We start from the raw sequence: 22,500 nt of genomic DNA, 5'->3' as shown, positions 1-22,500 counted from the left end.
CACATGCTCTGACCATAGTCATGAGTCTACAATGCAGTACCTTATCGAAGACCTTCTGAAAATCCAAATATATTACTTCTATTACATTACCCTTGTCTACTCTTTCTGTTGCTTCTTCAAAGAATTCAATAAGGTTGGTCAAGCATGACCTTCTCTCTTGAAATCCGTGCTGTATTGTATTTTCGGTTTCTGGATGTTTTTCAATTCCATCTTTGAGTAGATTCCATTATCTTTCCTACCACCGATGTTAAGCTAACTGGTCGATAGTTCCCTGGACTTGTTCCATCTCCCTTTTTAAATATAGGGATCACATTAGCTGACGCCAGTCCTCTGGCACTATTCCCATATCTAATGCATTTTTATGTATATATGTAATATCATTGTACATATGTATCATTGCCAACGGCTCCTCGTTACTTTTCTTATCTATCCACATTACTTTCTCCATCCACTTTGGAAAGTTCTCTAGAAGTCTGATAGCCTCTTTCTTCAGCATCTATATTTCAGCACTATACAGCATCACACACTAATCTTTTCTTCAGTTCTCTATTCAGTTGTCCAGTCAATAAAGTCTTCCTTCTATTAAATGCAACTTTTCCAATTGTAATCCTAGCACACACCTCCTTGGCACTTCTGCCACCTTCAGGCATTATACCGCCCAGATATTTAAACTGTCTCACCTGATCCAACTGTTCCTTACTTATTAAAATACTCACTCTTTCACCTGCATGCCTAAAAACCTTCATAACTTTGGTCTTAGCTACATTTATCTTCATTCCATAATTCATTACTGCTATCTACCAAAAACTGTAGTCCATTAACGTTATTTGCTACCAAGGCTGTGTCACTGGCAAATCTGACAGCTCTCACTAGCTGACCTCCAACTTTCACTCCTTCCTCTACCTGATTAAACAATTCTCATACCAATACTTCTAAATACACATTGAACGCCACAGGTGTCAAGCACCACCTTTGTTGCATTCCTCTTCTAATCACTCCTGATCCTGACTCTCCATCTGCTACACTGAGATTTGCAGTTTGCCCCATATACAAAGCCTTTATTAGGTGTCTCTCTCTCCAATTCACACCAACATTCTTTAATACCTCCATTAGTATGATCAAGTTCACTCCATCGAAAGCTTTTTTCAAAATCTACAAAGCAAATGTTCTATACTCCTCTCGCACAGAACTCTTATTATCTCCATTACCTCTCTTGTTCTACATCATCGGTGAAACCCAAATTGATCTCTGCCAAGATATTGTTCTGCTTTTGCTCTTGACCCTCTTGTAAGTAATCTGAACATAATCTTTGAAGCACGTACAGTCAAACTGATGGTATGAAACTCACCACATTTGCTAGCATTAAGCTTTTCTCCCCCCACCCCCAGAGATATTACGATTAATTTTATGAAATAATCTGGCCATTCCCTTCAAGAACATGCCTTTATACAAATCAATGAGTTTGTTTGTTGCCTCCTCTCCCATGATTTTAACTAATTCTGGTGGAATCACATTGATGCCTGTGGCCTTTCCATTCTTCAGCTCACTTAATGCAATCCTCACTTTGCACTCAAGGACTTCAGGGCCCATACAATCAACCTCCATCTCCTCTTCCTTCCCTATTTTAATGTCAAACTGGCATTTTCTCTTTGGCATACAGTTCAACATATTCTTGCCATTTCTTTGTTACTTCAATTGGGTCAGTCAATAGTCGTCCATCTTTATTCTGATTGCTTTAATTCATTTGTTTAAATCATCCATTCTTCTCACACAACAGATCAGCTCTACCCCTCCTGTTCAACTCTTCCAACTTCTCTAGCCTTACAGTCTATCTCTTGTATGTTTTTTTGTCCTCCTGTATTCACATTTTTCCATTTCCTTCATTCATCCATTTTAACCAGCATTTCATTGATCACCCATAATTTCTTTGCACGTTTTCCGTTTACCAGATCCAGTTTGCTCAGCACTCTTCTTTCAGCCTACACTTACACTCTTATTTATTATCTTACTTTCCTTCACTTTATCAGTCGCTTTTCTCAACCTTAACCCATCTTCACCAGTCAGCTCTTCCAATTTCTACTTTCTCCTATATGTACCACTTTGAAAAAGTTTCCATCACAGTGAAGTTGTGGTCTGAATCAGCATCTGCTCCAGGTTAAGTATGAGCTAGCTTACATTTAGTAACATCAAAATTCATCTATAAGTTCTTAGCCCACCAGCTCTGTTTACCCAAATAGCTCTGAATGTTATCGCTCTCATTTTCTCACGTACACACCTGGCTGCAAATTTCAAAATTCTCCAGCATATTGCTGATGAATTATGTAAACAGCAAGGGACAGTCCCAATACAGACCAGTGCAGCACTCTACTAATCAGAACTTCTTCCATTAATCACCGTTTCTTTTTATTAGAAAGCTATTAATATCAACTTTAATCTTTTATAAAGGTAATAGCAGGCAAGTAAAACCCAAGGCCAAGACTTTTATTGCCCCAAAAAGTATGATCAACAATTTTCCAAGTTGTCTCTTGCATCTTAATGAACCACTGAATTAAGTGTCCCATTCGAGGATTCAATGGTACTTCCCATAGGACCATTACCAGTTCATATGCCAGATAACTACCATAAGAATTTACTCTTGACAAGTGGCAAGAAACCGTAGTCCAATTCTTGAGGACAAAGACCCTCCTCTTGTTTAAAAAAAAGTTTCTCTTGTAAATCAATTTCTCTACTCAATTGTGACTCCAAAGTTTCAGCAAAGGTTCTCTTTTAATGACCACAGTAAATTAGTCCTCAAACTTATTTAGTGATCAAACTGGCTTCATTTGCAGGAGGCAGTCACTCATTAAACTCCGGCTCCTTTTAAATTAACACTAGTCAATCTGCTGTGGCGTTGCACATATCAAGACAAAGAAAATAGTTACTCTCTTACCTGTTGATGACTTTGTGTTGCTAATTCTTTCTGTCTCTTCCCTTTGGCTTCTGTCTCTTTCTCTTCTCTCTACTTAACTCTTTTTACTTCTCTCTCTGACATCTGTTTATGTTTTTTTCTTCTTTCCATTCAGCTGGGAGGTAGTTGATGGTTTGACTGGAAATGGAGCCACAAACGTCTGCAGGTTGCATTTAGGCCGGGAATTGCGGGGAAAATGTGGCCCTCAATGGCTCCTCTCCCCCAACTAGTTGCACTTCACCCACCCTCTTTCACACTGTCCCCCCAATCCAACCCTGAAACACAGCCTGCAGCTATTTGTGGCTCCTTTCCCCATCATACCAGCTCCCACTACCCATTCCCATACTACCACTTCAATCGCATCATTATTATTACTTCTTCCTCTTTGGACTGCCCACGGAAGCCCACTAGGCTTCACTTCTCCCTTGTTCCACTGTCACTCACCACACTCTTAACCCTCCATTCACTCTTCTTCACACTCATTCGTTACCCCAAGAGGGGAGGGGGGGGATGCCAAGAAGTCAAGGACCCCCTCATCCTCAACTTGTTTCACTCCTCTCTTCCCTTTGGGGACCGAGTGTAACATATCAAAGTTTGCAGATGATACAAAGATGGGAGGGAAAGTCGAGAGTGAGGAGGACATAAAAAACCTACAAGGGGATATAGACAGGCTGGGTGAGTGGGCAGAGATTTGGCAGATGCAATACAATATTGGAAAATATGGAGGTTATGCACTTTGGCTGGAAAAATCAGAGAGCAAGTTATTATCTTAATGGCAAGAAACTGGAAAGTACTGCAGTACAAAGGGATCTGGGGGTCCTAGTGCAAGAAAATCAAAAAGTTAGTATGCAGGTGCAGCAGGTGATCAAGAAGGCCAACTGAATGTTGGCGTTTATTGCTAGGGAGATAGAATATAAATACAGGGAGGTATTGCTGCAGTTATATAAGGTATTGGTGAGACCGCACCTGGAATACTGCATACAGTTTTGGTCTCCATACTTAAGAAAAGACATACTTGCTCTCGAGGCAGTACAAAGAAGGTTCACTCGGTTAATCCCGGGGATGAGGGGACGGACATATGTGGAGAGGTTGAGTAGATTGGGACTCTACTCATTGGAGTTCAGAAGAATGAGAGGCGATCTTATTGAAACATAAGATTGTGAAGGGGCTTGATCGGGTGGATGCGGTAAGGATGTTCCCAAGGATGGGTGAAACTAGAACTAGGGGGCATAATCTTAGAATAAGGGGCTGCTCTTTCAAAACTGAGATGAGAAGAAACTTCTTCACTCAGAGGGTAGTAGGTCTGTGGAATTTGCTGCCCCAGGAAGCTACATCATTGAATAAATTTAAAACAGAAATAGACAGTTTCCTAGAAGTAAAGGGAATTAGGAGTTACGGGAAGCGGGCAGGAAATTGGACATGAATTTAGATTTGAGGTTAGGATCAGATCAGCCATGATCTTATTGAATGGCGGAGCAGGCTCGAAGGGCCGATTGGCCTACTCCTGCTCCTATTTCTTATGTTCTTATGTTCCAATCTGCTCCCTCAGAGAAGCTTCATTTGCTTTCAAAATCCACTTCTTCAAAAAAATCAAATTAGAATGAAAATAAAACTGCCTGCGTGCCTTTCTTTCCAAATCTCTCTGCTGCTCTGACTTAGCTTTAGAATCTCCAAGTTAATTGAAGGAAAGATACTGGGCAAAAAGTGCTAGGAGGTAAAAAAAAATCACAGCAATACAGCTGATTGAATGATACTGATACATCCTGGGAAATAAGGTGCACATGCTCAGACTGTACAATCCAAATTCAGTTCAGTCTGGTCTGGGCAAGAATATCAAATCCAAGCCCAGGCTTTTGGGGAAGGCCTTCAAGCAAAAGCTTTAATGAAGGCATTAAAAGACAAAAGATAATTCAATGATTTAATTTAATTATATAATTGTGAAATATAGGTTTTGTGATTTATTTTATTAAACCCCCTATTTTGGGCATTAGAAATTTCAGTTATTGAGAAAAAAAGCAGATGAAAAAAAAAATTCAAAAGCATTTTAAAAGATTTATGGGAAGCCAGTGATCAAACTGTGCAATCTCAGGCTTCGTATACTCTAACCATAAAATAGCAACTATTCAATACCACACAGCATGACGTTTTTAACAGAAAATACTTACAGGAGTAATAGGTGCAACTGGTCATTACAAGTTTTCAATGAAACGCATACCCTATATACTAAAATTTAATATATAATAGATGGTACAAAAGATTAAATTCTTTGGTGTTCTCTGTGAATGCTGAAAAATAGTTCAATGAGGTTGAATGGGCATTTCTCCTTCCTTTTTTCTGAAAGGCATGGAAACATATAAGCCACAAAACAGTGCCCGTGTTGGAAGCAGGGCGATAGGTGGGTCCATCAGTAGTGCTTAAATTTAAAAGCATGAAATAGTAAATTCCCCAAAACCTCAATAAAGATAAAAAATTTTAGAAAGCCAAAAAAAACTATAAATGTAGTCTTCTTTGGAGCTAACACTTATCAGCTACAGGATGCCATTTAGCTGATTCTAGTGGCGAGTGAAAAGAACTGAATTCATTGTAGGAAGTACGCATCAAGAGATCACTGTGATTCAGGTTAAGAAGTTCTTAATGAGCAGGTCCACCTTGAATTTTCCTGACCGCATATCTTACCATGCCAATAGTATAAAAGAATTCAAGTTAATTAGAACCTCTGCTCATTTGACGAGGGTTCAGAACTTCAGTATCCTTTGCAGAAAATTCTATTGAAACAATTTGGTAGATACAAAATAACAGTTGTAGATACAAACTAAAATGCAAAGGAGAAATAACCTAGGAAATTTGCTATGCCCAGTACACGCTGAAATCACACATTCATCCTGGATTAATGAAGATATCAACTGATGCTAATGAAGTACTCTTACATTATCTGAAAAAACAACAATTTTCATTTATACAGCACCTTTAACATAGTAGAATGTCCCAAGACACTTCACAGGAGCATTATCAAACAAAATTTGACACCGAGCCATGTAAGGAGATGTTAGGACAGGTGACCAAAGCTTGGTCAAAGATGTAGGTTTTAAGGAGAGTCTTAAAAGGAGGAGAGAGGTAGAGAGGAAGAGGGGTTTAGGGAGGGAATTCCAGAGCTTTGGGCCTAGGCAGCTGAAGGTACAGCCGCCAACGGTGGAGCGATTAAATTCAGGGATGCGCGAGAAGCCAGAATTGAAGGAGCACAAAGATCTTGGAGGGTTGTAGGGCTGGAAGAGGTTACAGAGATAGGGAGAGGCGAGGCCGTGGAAAACAAGGATGAGAATTTTAAAATCGAAGCACTGCCGGACCGCGAACCAAGTTGCTTTGATCTTATTAGCATTCACTGTTTAAACAGTTTTCAAAGGAAACTCAACAAAAATTGACTAAAAAGTTCGTTGAAGAAAGGTTTGACTTTAGCAAGACCTGCTAAGCAGAGTTGACTTTATTTGTTCAAAACAAAAAAAAATTAAATTGTTCCTCACCATTTTCAATCTCTGTGTCACACCAAAAATAAAATTAAAGAACCATACCAGGTTTCCTTGTTGGCATTCATCTTCAGCACCAAATATATATTCCTGGACCGTCGCTTTATACTTCATTTTATTCAAAGGATCACCAAATTCACAGAAAAGGTCACTGCTGTCAAGGCTTTGCCTTTCTGGCATTATGATGTTATAGCCCAAGCACCGATTACTACGTTTGCTCGGTGGAAATTTTTTGGATGGCAATCTTGTTATACTTATTGAGTTTATAGCCATGGTGTTGATTTTCCTCCCATGGCTTGGGCTATTGTTTTGATTGTTCAAGTGCTCACTGACTGGTATTGCTTTTACCAAGGCTTCACCCCCTTTGTAGCTGATCAATTCCAGTTCATTGCCATCACTAAAGGTTAAAGGCTCCTTGGTATTAACCACACTCTTTGTACTCATTCCCCAGTCCAACATAGCACTTACACATTCACTTCCATTCTCTCTGAAAGTGTTTATTTCATAAAATTGCAGGTCTAGGTTAGTTTTATGCAAGTTGGCATTATTTTTACACTCAATAATGCACCTATTTTGGGAATAAAACCTGGGATGCCGCAATTTATAATGGAACAAAAGTTCTTTTCGAGTAATAGCCTTAAACGAACATAACATACATATTTGTTTTTCCATACCATCCTTCAGATCATCATTACTGGATACTAGAGAGGCAAGTTCATTATGACCTGTCTTCATGCCACGAGAGCTATACTGAGGTTCAATATCATGGTATATGAGATAGTGATTAATGAGCCCTTTCTGAATTAAATGAGAGTATACACACAAGGCACATTTGAAAACAATATCAGAGTCTTCAACTTGAGCACAAGCAATACTCTGCCTGATGCAATAATGTTTACAAATAACTCGCCTTGATGAGCAGGTAAAATTACAGACCTGGCACTGAAACACCACCTGTGTCTCACTGCTAGAGGTTAAGGTGGATCCTAGTGGTGCCCTGGCCTGTAGATTGTTGACAGTTTGCCTCTCAGATTCTTTCTGGTCACAAGTTTTGGCTACTTTTATAGATGTATGAGTTTTTTGGTAATGCTCAAATATGGAAACCAAATCTCCACTGTATGAACAGTGTTCGCAGAAACACAACTCAGAAGTTTCACCAAAGCAAGGCACAGCTGGATCAGTAGACTCTGAATCAAACAAAAACATGGTGCGCATGGACAATGGCAAATCCATCTCTGTCGGCATGTTCATCTTATGGCTGTATTTCCGAATCCTGTTGCAAGATATATTTTCTTCAGGGTGTTGTCTGTGGTAGTGCGAAAGGACAGACATAATGTTAGTGTTTGAAAAAGGACAGATGTCACACTTGTACACAGAAGTGTAAACATTTCCTGGTTCCTTTTTTGCACTGGATGTAGGACACAGAATTTTGCTTTTGACTTCTGTTGATTTTGCTAACTTTCCATATAAAGTATCATTATTTCTGTAAACTTGTGAATATGTCCTTTTATCCTCATCTGTATCAGATAGAACTACTTCAATTTCAGCTATTGCATCAAGCAGACAATCATCATCACAGGTGGAAAACTCTGCTGCCCTTTCAATTTTCTGTTGGTTTAAGAAGCTGTGTGCCTCCATCATCCACTTAGCCTGCTGCTCCTCCGTTGTTCTGCAATATGGAATGCTGCGCCTGGGCTTTGCATGTCGATCATTCAGTACGGCAACTGCTGGCCTGCATTTGATCGGAGATGCCATACGGCTTTTCAGGTTTTTCACTATGGCTTCCAATGCCAGGCATTTACTAGAAGAAGGCACACCTTTAATGTTCAGATCACCATCATTTGTCTTCTTGTAAGGAGTCATTAAGGTTGAGAAACATGAAGGAGCTCCAATAGTTTCTTTAGACATTTCTGAACTTATATTGACATCTGAATCATTAACCAGAAGACAAGGCACTGAAAATGGTGATTGATCATTAATGTGCTGCACCAACGATGCCTCACACTTTGAGTCTGTGTGTTGTTTACTTAAACAACTATTTGATTCAGTACTATCTAATTTACTAGGGCAAAACAATGGTTTCACAATGGAAGGCGGCAAATTTACATTTTCACTGCTTATACCGGTATCTGGTGTTACTGTAGGAAAGTCATTTTTTACTAAGGATAACATACTGCTGTCCGAACTTAACTTTCTTGAAGTGCATTCTCTTTTACAAAGCTGCAGTGTTCTTAAGCCACTGGAAAAACGAACAAAGCGTTTAAGTTTACGACTTCCGCTGGGGGTGAGATGTACATTTCTGACATGGCGCAAGACACGATGACGGTACAAAGTGTGAAACGGACAAATAATACAATGAAACATACACAGTCTTTTTACATAGAGCACAGTTTGGCTCTTTTTAATTTTTAATGTTCTTCTCAGATTTTTTGGCCCAAAAGTAGGATACATTACAGATTCCTGTGGCATGTTCTCTGAAGGCTTGCAACCACCAATTTTTGGGATGTCACCGGTGATATTTTTTCTGGCAGGATTTTCACATTCAGGTCTAATTGGCTCACTTTTTGTCAGTACTGTCTCTCTTTTTAGAGGAGCATAATTAATTGAATGAACTTGAGAATGCAAGTAATTTTCTCCACATCCTAAGCACTGCAGTCCCATTGTGGAAGGTGGCACTTCTTTTCCAAATTCGAAGTGACTGTGCAGTTCTTTTGCATGATCTTCAAAGCACTGTTTATTAAATGTGCAGTATCCACACCACATACAGGACATTTTACCAGTCTCCATTACAGGTTTTCCATCTACTTCCAGTTCTGTCCAATCTTCAGTTAGTTTATCAGGGTTAATCTGTTTGGATGTATTATTCTGTGCTCCATCTGAAGTAGCAAAAAAACACAAATCTTCAGACAATTCAGTTTCCTTAGGTACTTCTAAAATGGTTTCATTAAGTTTTGAATGACCCAGGTCTTTTATTCCCAGTTCATCAGCACTAGCACTTTCAAAGTATGAAGTAACATTAACTGTGTCCTTTAGCAGAAGGTGATCCAATTCTGATTTCTTGGTGGAAATCCAATGTTTATTACTTTCATTATCATGTGCAGTACTACATGCATCCATCACCTGCTCGCTGGCAAATTTCACATCGGTACTTGAAGCACAAACAGAAAGAGCAACTTGTGGTTTGTTTGAATCTTCCAGTGTTCCCAACTTCCCAATAGATTCACAAAAGGCATTCATGTTTTCGTTGAAGGTTTTGAACACATACTGATCGTTGCAGTGGTCACCGCTGACCTGCAAATGGCTAAGTGACCGATTACCGTAACTGCTGGGGATCAAATCCTCACTCTCGTTCCAAAACGTTAAGTCTTGTCCTATACACAGGGAGAGGTGAAATATTACAATAAATCATTGTGTAATCAAGAACAATCTCACAGGATTTTAAATTACTAAGTTATATCATGCAACTATGAGAGATCAGAAATCAGTTCCCTTTGTTGTTACAGAATTTTATATTTTTTTGTATAATGGCCTTAGAGAAACACAAGGCAATAAGTTTACTGCAAGTCAAATCCATATTTAACCCAGTCTAGAATGCAGCCACCTCGCAGATTCTGAGGACTGATTACTACTTTGTTCTGAAATTAGTCAAGTAAGATAATTGTTCAGTAAAAGAGGAAATGGTATCACAGTCCATTCAGGTGTTAGAAACAGTTAAATCTAATTCTAGGAAGGAAATGAGTTAATCAAATTAACACAAAAGCAAAATACTGCAGATGCTGGAAATCTGAAATAAAAACAGAAAATGCTGGTAACATTCAGCAAGTCAGGCAGCATCTATGGAGAAAGAAACGGAGTTAACGTTTGAGGTTGATGACCTTTCATCAGAACTGGAAGATGTTGGCGATGAACAGCTTTTAAGCAAATAGAGAGCCAGGGATAAGGTGGTGGGGGGAAGTGATTAAATGACAAGAGGGGAGATGGTGCAAGGCAAAAGAAGATGATAATGGGACAAACATGGAAACAAAAAAAAAAAGTCCAGACGAGGTATAAATGGTTACAAAATGTCCAAGAGAAAATGGAAGCGGTCATTAAGGTCTAAAGTTGTTAAACTCAACGTTACCTCTACCTCACCACCATCTCTCTCGACCCCTCCACTGCCTCTGATTTGTCATGCTGCTTGTCCGTCTTCCAGTATTGGATGAGCAGAAATTTCCTCCAATTAAATATTGGGAAGACTGAATTTTGTCTGCAGTCCCCGCCACAAACTCCGTTCCCTAGCTACCGACTCTGTCCCTCTCCCTGGCCACCGTGAGGTTGAACCAAACTGTTCGCAACCATGCCATCCTATTTGACCGCGAGCTGAGCTTCAGACACATATCCACTCCATCACCAAAGCCGCCTACTTCCACCTCCATAACATCGCCCGCCTCTGGCCCTGCCTCAGCGCGTAGAAATATACAGCACAGGAGGCCATTCAGTCCATCGTGTACGGGCCAGCCGAAAAAGAGCTATCCAGCCTAATCCCATTATCCAGCTCTTGGTCCGTAGCCTCGTAGGTTACGGCACTTTAAGTGCACATTCAAGCACCTTTTAAATGCAATGTGGGTTGCTGCCTCTACCACCCTTTCAGGCAGTGAGTTCCAGATCCCCACCACCGTCTGGGTGAAAAAAATTCTCCTCAGCTCCCCTCTAACTCTTCCACCAATCACTTTAAATCTATGCCCCCTGGTAATTGACCCCTCTACTAAGGGAAATAGGTCCTTCCTATCCAGTCTACCTAGGCCCCTCATAATTTTATACACATCAATTAAATCATCCCTCAGCCTCCTCTGTTCCAAAGAAAACAACCCCAGCCTATCCAATGTTTCCGAATAGCTAAAATTCTCCAGTCCTTGCAATACCCTCATAAATCTCCTCTGTGCAATTACATCTTTCCTGTAATGTGGTGACCAGAACTGTACAGTATTCAAGCTGTGGCCTATCAAGTGTCTTATACACTTCTAGCATAACCTCCCTGCACTTATATTCTATACCTCGGCTAATAAATGCAAGTATTCCATATGCCTTCTTAACCACCTTATCTACCTGCCCTGCTACCTTCAGGAATATGTGGACATGCACTCCAACGTCCCTCTGTTCCTCTACACCTCTCAGTATCCTCCCATTTATTGTGTATTCCCTTGCCTTGTTTGCCTTCCCCAAATGCATTATCTCACACTTCTCCAGATTGGATTCCATTTGCCACCTTTCTGCCTACCTGACCAGTCTGTTGATATCTTCCTGCAGTCTACAGCTTTCCTCCTCTCTATCAACCACACAGCCAATTTTAGTATCATCTCCAAACTTTTTAAATCATGCCTCCTGCATTTAAGTCTAAATCATTGATATATACCAAAAAAAGCTGCTGCTGAAACCCTCATCCATGTCTTTATTACCTCTAGACTCGACTGTTCCAATGCTCTCCTGGCCGGCCTTGCACCCTCCATAAACTTGAGCTCATCCAAAACTCTGCTGCCCGTATCCTAATTCGCACCAAGTCCCATTCACCCTTCATTCCTGTGCTTGCTGACTTAGGCAGCTGAAGGCGCGGCCGCCAATGGAAAAAAATCAGGGATGCGCAAGAGGCCAGAATTGAAGGAGCGCAGCGATCTGAGAGGGTTTTACAGCTGGAGGAAGTTACAGCAATAGGGAGGGATTTGAAAACAAGAATGAGAATTTGAAAATCGAGATGTTGCCGGTCCGGGAGCCAATGAGAATTTTCAAATCGAGATGTTGACGGACCGGGAGCTTCTGGTTGCTCCCTCCTCCTTTAAGACGCTCCTTAAAACCTACCTCTTTGACGAAGTTTTTGGTCACCTGTCCTAATATCTCACGTGGCTCGGTGTCAAATTTTGTTTGATAACCGTTCGTGACGCGCCTTGGGATGTTTTACTACGTTGAAGGCGCTATATAAATGCAAGTTGTTGTTGTTAAGGCCAGAAGGCTGCAAAGTGCCTAGTAGAAAGATGAAGTGCTGTTCCTCGAGCTTGCATTGAGCTTCAATGGAACAGTATAGGAGGCCAATGGCAGAGAGGCCAGAGTGGGAGTGGAATAGAGTATTGAAGTGGCAAGCAACCAGAAGCTCATGGTCAGGCTTGTGGACTGAACGGAGGTGTACAGCAAAGTAATCACCCAATCTGCATTTGGTCTCCCCAATGCAGAGGACACCGCATCATAAGCGGCAAATACAGTATATTAAATTGGAAGTAGTACAAGTAAATCACTGTTTCATCCGGAAGGAGTGTTTGGGGCCTGGAGTAGAGGAAGGGAGGAGGTGAAAGGACAGGTATCGCATCTCCTGCCCTTGCATGGGAAGGGGAGCAGGTGTTCAGGGTGATGGAAGAGTGGACCAGGGTGTCACGGAGGGAATGGTCCCTTCGGAATGCTAAATGGGGAGGAGAAGATGTGTTTGATGGTGGCATTGCGTTGGAGGTGGCAGAAATGGAGGAGGATGATCCATTGAATGTGGAGACAATTGGGGTGGAAGGTGAGGACAAGGGGAACTGGTTCTGGGAGGGGAAGGGAAGGGGTGAGGATGGAATTGCAGGAAATGGGACAGACACGGTTGAGGGCCCGGTCAACCTCGGTGCAGGGAAATCCTCAGCTGAGGAAAAAGGAAGACATTTCAGAAGCAATGTTGTGGAAGGTGTCATCGACCAGGGGGTGGGATTCTTCGGCAACCCTGACCAATGCTACATTACCAGATAGCGTGTTTTGAAAGTAATAGCCAGCAAAGTTTTGCCTGTGGAAGTAGTCTTTGGCAAAGTGAGAGAAATATCTGGTGAGGCCCAAAAATTGTAACAGTGATGGCAGCAAAATGCAAAGAAGAATATCACCTATGGAACAAAAGCAGGCTATTCAAATTTAAAATAAATCATCATTAAAATGTAGTGGGAACATCAGAAACATGGCTAAATAATGAGGATGGATGAGAATATAACATAGGAGTATAGAGTGCTCATAAAAAAGCCGACAAAAAAGGAGGTATTGTAGCCCTATATGTCAGGGACACCTGGGAAGTAAACAAGGTTGATCCTGCACAAGAGCGAAAACTACAGAAAGAACTACTCTGGATAGATAGCTCTAAAGCGAAAAAATTCAAGCTAACATTAGGGGAATGTTTACAGACTCCCAGGTTGGTATAAGAATGAAGACAAGTTGCTCTACAAAGACAGGAAGGCTTTGTGAGAACAGAAAGTACTTTAATCAACCAATACAAACTAGGGAAATGCAAGTGTTTTAGAATCAGAGTTGGTAATCATAATACATTACTGTATATGACCCAGAGTGTCAAGGAAGCAACAAGAGGCAGGGCTCATCTTGACCTAACATTTGTAAATTATTAAAATACTGTGCAGGAAATGAAAGTTGTAGCATTCCAGGGGGGCAACACTCACAGAATGATGAAATTTAACATGTTCTGAAAATCAGAAATACCCACGGCTAGGTGCCAGGTGCATATAATTTTAAAAAGGGACTAAATTCAAAGAAACAAGGCAACAACTGGCAGTTTGTTAAACACTTTAGTAGATAAGTGGATCACTTTTAAAGGTATAATGCTGAACATGCAGGAAGAATACACGCTGGGACGGATTTTGCTGTGAGTGGCAAACAAACTGACTGGTAACAATCAGCAACACCGACCTAGCCAATTTTCCTTTCTACCCCAAACACAATGTCAACTGTACTTCCACCACCAGTGATTAACTAATTCAGCAGAGACTTGTAATTGAACTCAGGACCTTCTTGGATAGTATTGTTCAGTATCACATCACATCGAACCATTAGGGAAAACCTTCACACAACCCTGTAGAAAGATAATTTCTGGGGAAGATTCTGCTCTTCAACTGCTATTAATTAATCGTCAAAGGCTCCTCTAATGGCTCCGCTGGTTTAGTCAATGAGTAACTGAGTCATCCAGATAAGAAAAGGTCTCAAGTTCAATCCCCCCAAGCTGGTTTCAGCCTGAAGAACAATGGGGGCAGCATTACAACTGGCTTGTGTCCCTGAGTTAGGAAGGGGCAAGTCACCATGACTCATGTTCCTGATCCTATCCAGTGATTCTGAGCATGAAAAATTGCGCAAGCAGATGTTGGACGAGGACGAGGAATTTAACCTGGAAAAGTGCGAGGTGATGCACTTTGGAGGGACTAACAAGGCAAGGGAATACACAATGAATGGGAGGACCCTAGGCAAGACAGAGGGTCAGAGAGATCTTGGTGTGCAAGTTCACAGATCCCTGAAGGTGGCGGAACAGGTAGATAAGGTGGTAAAGAAGGCATATGGGATACTTGCCTTTATTAGCCGAGGCATAGAATATAAGAGCAAGGAGGTTATGATGGAGCTGTATAAAACACTGGTTAGGCCACAGCTGGAGTACTGTGTGCAGTTCTGGTCGCCACACTACAGGAAGGATGTGATCGCTTTGGAGAGGGTGCAGAGGAGATTCATCAGGATGTTACCAGGGCTGGAGCGCTTCAGCTATGAAGAGAGACTGGGAAGATTGAGTTTGTTTTCCTTGGAGCAGAGGAGGCTGAGGGGGGACATGATTGAGGTGTACAAAATTATGAGGGGCACAGATAGGATGGATACTAAGGAGCTTTTTCCCTTCGTTGAGGGTTCTATAACAAGGGGATATAGATTCAAGGTAAAAGGCGGGAGGTTTAGAGGGGATTTGAGAAAGAACTTTTTCACCCAGGGGGTGGTTGGAGTCTGGAACTCACTGTCTGAAAGGGTTGTGGAGGCAGGAACCCTCACAACATTCAAGAAGCATTTGGATGAGCACTTGAAATGCCATAGCATACAAGGCTACGGACCAAATGCTGGAATATGGGATTAGAGTAGACAGGGTTGATGGCCGGCGCGGACACGATGGGCCGAAGGGCCTCTATCCGTGCTGTATGACTCTATGACAATTTTGTGCTCAGCTATAATATTCCCCTTGCAGTCAAAGGGCCTGCAGTCACACAATTTCAAGGCTCATGCTTGAACAATGGCCAAGGTACTGGAGGACAACTAGGACCCATGGAACAAGGGGTCATCCTCCAATCCATTCAGAAAATTAAAAAGAGGGATGTGTTACTACTTCATCTGAATTAATGCAGGAAACCCTCCACTCGTTATTGGCTGATTCAGTCTAACAGTGCTCACATAGCTGCTTCTTACAATGTTCAGACAAACCTGTGAAACTTTAAAGACTGGGCAGTTACTTTTTTCACCCGATGCCCAATCTGTTGGTCATCTCCACGTCTTATCTTTTTATTTAGATGCAAACCGAGCACTCCTTTATTACTATATAGTCAACTACCAAGTGAATCAAATATATCTATTGAGCAGTGTATGTCTCAAGAAAGCAATGGGCTTCATTGCTTGTATACATATTTACTCTAAATCCATAATGATGCTGCATATTCTTTGTACGGAGTTACATGCAGAAATAAGAAACCAACCAAAGATCAAAATACCAGAATTTTATGCATGGATTCTTACCAGGATTCACAGATGGCTGCACGACAGGCTGAGTGGACTGTAAGTCAGAGCATGACCAAACTGGAAATATCTGATCAGATGATTTTTCAAGAGGACAGTCATAAGACTGAAAGTCAGCATGAGTCTCCAGAATGTGAATGTCCAGCTCATCTACACACGTAGTCCATAAGTCACAATAATTACAATGGAACATCTCAATTGCAATTGGTCACACCTTTACAGAAACTTTCTGAAAGAGAAAAATAAACTGTTACCCTTGTTCAGTACCTTTCAATACACACTTTACCAGAAGTGAGGCAGCACGATGTCTGAGTGGCAGATACAAGTCCAATCCCTCCCCACTCTAAATTCCCAATCTCAGCCATGCCGGGGGGGAGTGGAGGTAGAAAAGAGGAGAAAAATGCAATGGTAAATTATCAGTGGTCCACTCCCACGTGCTTCCTGGCAGTTAGCTAAGTGGCTTTGGCAAGCTATTGGGAACAAACAAGGAAAAAGGGTGCATGCCCTTACAGGTTAAACTCAGGGTGGCACTGTGGCTCTGGAACTGGCTCTTAGGAAGAATGCAAGGGCATGCTGGGTACAATTCTCCTTTTTTTTGCAAGATGTGAGGGCTGCTGAATGGAAGACTTTCCATTTTGGGCAACCAGTGCTGGTATCAAGAAGTCCTAGATCAGGCATGATTGGATCAAGTTTAAAATCTCCCCAGCAAGGTGCTTCAGCCAACCCAAGAAGAGCACTCCTTACCACAGCAGTACGACATTTTTCCGTTTCCTACACATCCCATCCTGTGACCTGAGTGAGATTGCCAATATAATGGCAAACTATGGACCCATACCCATTAGGAACTAGATTAAGACTTCCCAAGCTCGTTTCATGAAGACACTTACAGCCAGCAAACAGCATCACCCCCTCATTCTGGGCTGGATTCCACATTCCATCTTTCACTTCTCCATGGCCCATGGGAAGCAGCTAGCTTCTACACAGGAATACTGCCGAGATTGCAAACTAAGGGGGGGGGGGCGGGAGAAATCAAACCTATCTAGTACCATTCCAAGGCACCATGCATGGCTGCCCCCAACACATTGCACTACTGCCATGTTAGAAAGTTCTAAAAAAGTGCCATGTAAAACATTCTATGTATCACATGGCAATCCAGTTTTCATCTCTTAAGAAGAAAATAAAATAACATTATCCAACAGAAAGTGCTGAAATACAGGCAAGTTAAAACAGATGTGCTGTTACTTGTTGGTATTTAACTATTTTTTTTTAAAATGAGCTTTCTACCAGATTAACTTCTTTTAAAATGTCATAGCTTGTTCAGTTAATAATAGGATTTATTAACACTGCCTTTTAATAATGTGGAAGCCCAATTAAAATTATACTAATAAAATACAGTGCTAAGCCCACCATCTTGGAACAGAAGCAAAATAGGGATGTGCAGCGAAGTGTACCGATCCACTGTGCTAAATCCATTTCCCTAGCAGTCCATTGTATAGGAAGACATCAGGTAGGCACTCTCGTAAACATAAGATAGCACAGAAGATTAGCAGTCATGCTATGTATTTAAACAGAAAGAGTACAAATTTCAATTCTCCTAAAACCAAAAAGAAAACCATTCAGCTCCAAATTAGTCTCAGGCTATATGGGCACATAAGACACCACCAGCATGCAAATTAAATTATGCGGGCCACTGGTTTCATTAGAGTATTGAAGTGATTTTAAAAAGCAGTAGACCTATTTCATGAAGTGACAAAAGGGTGCAAAAATGACCCATTTTCCCCCAACATCTCGTATTACAGTTTCATCTCAAACAAATGAGTAATTTCTTGCAAAGAAATTCCAGTTACTGTCTTCCATTTTCACTTCTAAATACAAAGCTGTAGGTATGCAGATAAAGCTGTTTTGTTACCAGCAATGATGGAAGTGGTTTTAGCCTAAGTTAATGCAGAAGCTGATGCCAAAATGGGGAAAAGTGCATTTAAATTGTCTCATAAAACTGAAAAAAATTTCAGCTCCAAATTACACAGGTGCAGGAGCAAGTAACTCATATTTAATAGCTCATTGAAGTCCGGGTTGGTTACCATGGATTGGAGGGTGGCAAATGTGGTCCTGTTACTTAGAAAAAGAAAATGAGACCGTGGAAATTAAAGGCACACGAGTTTGACTTTGGTAGTAGGGGAACTACTGGAAAGCATAATATTAGATGTGGTTATATGGCTACTTGGAGACTTTGGGGGTTATTACAGATTCTCAGCATAGTTTTAGGAAATAACTTGAGGAAGTGACCAGAATGGTGATGATGATAGCCTGATTGACATTGCATGCCTTGACATCCAAAAAGCTTTTTAAAGTACCACATAGATGGCTATTAGAAAAAGAGAACTCACGAAATTATTTAACAGTTATTACTATGGATACATAGCTAACTGAAATCACACTGACAGAGGGTTGTTATTAATGGAAGTAAATTTGATGGGAGCATGGTTATGAGATTACTGGGTTCAGTACAATTCATCAATAATTATCTAGAGGAGGGCTTAAAATGAACCATATTAAATCACAGATAATACAAAAAAATAGGCATGAGGGTTAGTAATTCAGAACGAACTTAGATTGTCGATCAATTTAGATAAGCTGGGTGAATGGGTCCCGTGTGTAGCAGAGGTCATCAAATGTGGAAGTGTAGTGTCTTGCACGTGGGGTTAGGAAACTCCAAGAATGTCTATACCATGCCAGAATACCAGTTAAAGGTAACAGATCAAAAAAAAACTTCAAGGGTTAAAAGGTACACAAGGAGCATGAGGTAGCTATAAGGAAAGCAAACAGGGAAACCATTGAGGCAGAGGAGGAATCATGAATAATGGGGCAGAGATAGGAAGGAAACCACTGAGGGCCACATTTTCCCAAAATACTTCCCTAGAAAATGCAGCCAGCAGCTATTGGTGACTTCTTTCCCTCCCACACCATGCTACCCATCACCTCCCACCCAAAAAGGAAATTTAAAAAAAAGAAAAAGAGTTTGGGAGAAAGAAGTATAGGAGATATAAACAGAAGCATAAGAGAGACAGAGGAACAGCAACAGGATGACAAGATAGGTACAAGAGACCAAAGCCTCCAACTTACTATGTGCAACACCAGGAGATACCCAAATCTTGTGCACAGTCCAGGTTCCACTTCAAATGGGAACACCAATGTAATAACTGGAACACTTCTCTAATGATTCCCTGTTGTGCCACTAAGTGGTGCTCCAACATTAATACTCCTGCTAAACAAACAGCTCCCTGTCACACCACCAGGTGTTGCTGTAGTGTCTCTATCCCCTTGCACAGCTACGGAGGCTATGTCTGTAATAAATTTTTACTTTTCCTTTTTCCTGCTCGTCAACCCCCTTTCCACAGTCTCCAATCACAAAGTTTGCTTCTCCCTCAAAGGCACCCCATGCTTCTCCCCATTCCTTCTCTCATGGCCTGCCCCACAGCCACTACCTTTGGTACCTAGCAGCACTTACCGTGCCTGCCCAGTCTTCAGCCTGTTCCTGGCTACATTCCCCAAAGAGTTTCTTTCAAACTTCCAGCTCTGCTCTGCTCTTTGGACTCTTCCCAGCCCACTCTTCAGCCTTAGCTCCCACTCCCAGGTATTTTTAAAAAACCTACAGCCCCAGGATTTTTTTCCCTTGGCCTATTCCAAACCCCATTCATCAACCATTTCCACCCACCCCCAGTCATTTAACAAAAATTCCCACCCTGCTCTTCAGCCTTTTTGCTCCTGCTTTTTCAGCATCAAGCCCCACTCCATTCTCTCAGCCTGAGCCTCTATGTACTTAACAATTAACTTTATGACCTTAAAAGTGACTGTTCCACCTTAACAGAATAACACATTATACATTACATGCTATAACACTGCTCTCTTCATTAAACAGCATCCAACATAGCATAAGCAATACCATGAGATCCACCAGTATCACTGAAGTTTAGATATGACTTGTACATCTTCAGCACTGCCTATTGATCCGTGTGAACCAACCACCAATCTCTGCTAACCATGCGCTCATATAGCATGATGGACCAATCACATCCAATCATTCCTGTAATAGTATACAACAGTCACTTTTAATTATTACCTTGTGTCCATACTTAGTTTTTATCCTACATCACTTTCAATTTTACCTTTTAATTATTTTTAGTGCTTTTCACTATTGTTTCTGTTCTCCCATGGTGCCAGATTCCAGGCTGCTCAGCCTCTTTCCTCTGCCTAACCTGAATCCCAATCCTTCCAGGCTCAGCTATGCTCTCAGCTGCTGTGTTCTCCACAATCCAAATCTCCCCAAGTATAGGCATTTGTTAAGGTCATGGGCCTGCTCAGCTGTCTCCTCTACTCAAACCAAATCTCCCCTCCCAAAGTCAACATGGTCCTGGCCTGCTCAGCCTCTCTGCTTTCCTAGACCAAACCAATCCCAATCTCCTCTCACCTCCCAGTGCCACTGCAGAGCCACAGCTTGGAAAATAAGCTAAGAAAGTTTAAATAGCAAGTTATAAGTGGGCTTTCAGGGAAATACATGAGTCAAAAGAGCAAAGTAAGAATCAGGTGGTGAAAACAAACCAAATTCAAAAAGGTTAAAAAACAAAATAAGACTGTAATTTTACCCACCTTCTTGCCCCTGCCTCAGTTATCCACTGCTTAAACCCTGATCCATAACTTTGTCACCTCCATGCTTGACTATTCCAATGCCCTCGTGGCCAGTCTCTTACCCTTCACCCTCTATAAACTTTAGCTCATCCAAAATCCTGTTCTACACATTTTGATTTAAATTAGCTGCCCATTTCAATTATTCACCAGGGATATAATGATGGTGCCACTTTACAATCTACCCAGCTCAAAAACTGTTTCAATAACCTTTATGTGTGTATCTACAAACACTGTGATTTATATGGGAAAAATATGCCCATATGAGCTTAAGTGACAGTATTCGTTGCATCACATATCCCAGGGTCTGTCCAATCCAAGTATCTAGAAATACAGAATACTAGGAGGCCATTCGGCCCATTGTGCCTGTGCCAGATGGCCTGCGCTATGGGGGGAGGACAGGGGTAGGAAAGGGATGTGGGGTGAAGGAGAAAATGGGTAGTGGGTGGGCGAAGGGGGAAAGGGGTCAATCTTATCCATTTTTTAACAATTCGGCAAACCCCAGAGTCCAGCCTGGGGCGACCCAACTCCCTTCTGGAAGGCTCATCCCAACCGCCGCCATGACACCAACGGGTTTAAACCCAACAACAGAGGGCGGTAACCGATCTTGTTGAAAACCGCCCGTTGCACTGTGACTGTTTTCCATAACATTTTTACCTCAAACCTACATCCCAAGAGCATCAATATATCGCTCTTGTACGCTCGGCACATTTTCTGTCAGGCGTCGGGCACAATTTCCCTTTCGAGGGCACAAGCTGCCGTTGGTCCTCGCCGCCTCGAGCCAAGATTGACAAGCGCTTTGCCAATCAGAGCTCGCAAATCTGTGTCCCTGTTACGTCACTCCACCAATCAGTGTTGTGGGCGGGACTCCACGAGGCTGGAAGGCGGGAAAGTTAGGACCGTGTGGGGGAGGGGAAGGTGTCACCGTTGAGAATGGACAGTTTGTGAGAGACAAAGTTAAATGTCGGTAATGGTGAGGACAAACATCATTTAAACTAACATGTTTGCACTTGTATCTTTTGAAATTTGATGAGTGCTGTCAAAAGTTCTTACACATGAATAATGACTACTTGGGCTAGGTTAATGTACCAGAGGACAGATGCAAACTTACATAGAGTTATACAGCACGGATAGAGGCCCTTCGGCCCATCGTGTCCTCCAGAGACTTGAAATTTTCGTTGAACCCAGTTCTCTTAATCTTTCTGATTGTTACTCTAAGCTTCAGCCAATTGTCCACCCTATTACGTTAATAATGCAGAAACAGTTTTTTTGGTGGGCCTGGCAGGTTTGAATATCATAGAAATTTACAGCACAGAAGGAGGCTATTCGGCTAGGAAAATGGCTAGGAAAGTGGAGAAACTATAGAGTTGCTTCAAGGATGAGACTCCGAATGCCATGGACCAATGCAAAGCAACGGTACCAAGCTTAAAGGCATTGCTGCCTGGTTGAACAGGACTACGAAGCAACTCATAAAGAAGGGGGGGAGGGGGGGGGAAAGGCCTTGAAGGAAAATGGCACAAAATTAAGATGGATTCAATACCAAAAGGCATGCCACGATTGTAAAAAATGCATCAGAATGGTAAAGAACATTTTTGAATTGAATATAACGAGAAGTGAAAGATAATAATAATAAGTTTTTTAAGAGAAAAAGATAAACGAGTGATGGAGCGGGGCCATTGAAAATAGGATCGGGTGAGGGTATGCCTGCTGATGCTACACAGGCTGCAAATATGCTAAATAATTTTTGCCTCAGTTTATACCAAGGAGGAGACAGGCAACTTATTTGATCTGACAAAGGAATTCGAGGGTGTTGCAGAGGTA

At 41.6% G+C, this 22,500-nt stretch overlaps 1 protein-coding gene across 1 annotated transcript in view; it reads right to left on the bottom strand.

Moving 5' to 3' along the window:
• The window catches only part of LOC137299716 (zinc finger protein Xfin-like), an 82,389-nt gene extending 60,970 nt beyond the window's left edge, over window positions 1–21,419 (bottom strand). Inside the window, exons 1-3 of the mRNA XM_067968652.1 lie at window positions 21,337–21,419; window positions 15,997–16,225; window positions 6,514–9,839 (exon numbers count right to left, since the gene is read on the bottom strand). Coding sequence (XP_067824753.1) covers window positions 6,514–9,839; window positions 15,997–16,189 — 3,519 coding nt within the window. The 5' untranslated portion in view covers window positions 16,190–16,225; window positions 21,337–21,419. The remainder of the gene's footprint in view (window positions 1–6,513; window positions 9,840–15,996; window positions 16,226–21,336) is intronic.
• Window positions 21,420–22,500: the final 1,081 nt, after the last annotated feature.

This window comes from Heptranchias perlo, chromosome 29, assembly GCF_035084215.1.
Source record: "Heptranchias perlo isolate sHepPer1 chromosome 29, sHepPer1.hap1, whole genome shotgun sequence".
In the NCBI taxonomy this organism is placed as follows: Eukaryota; Metazoa; Chordata; class Chondrichthyes; order Hexanchiformes; family Hexanchidae; genus Heptranchias; species Heptranchias perlo.
This window is presented reverse-complemented; position numbering and strand designations above follow the sequence as displayed.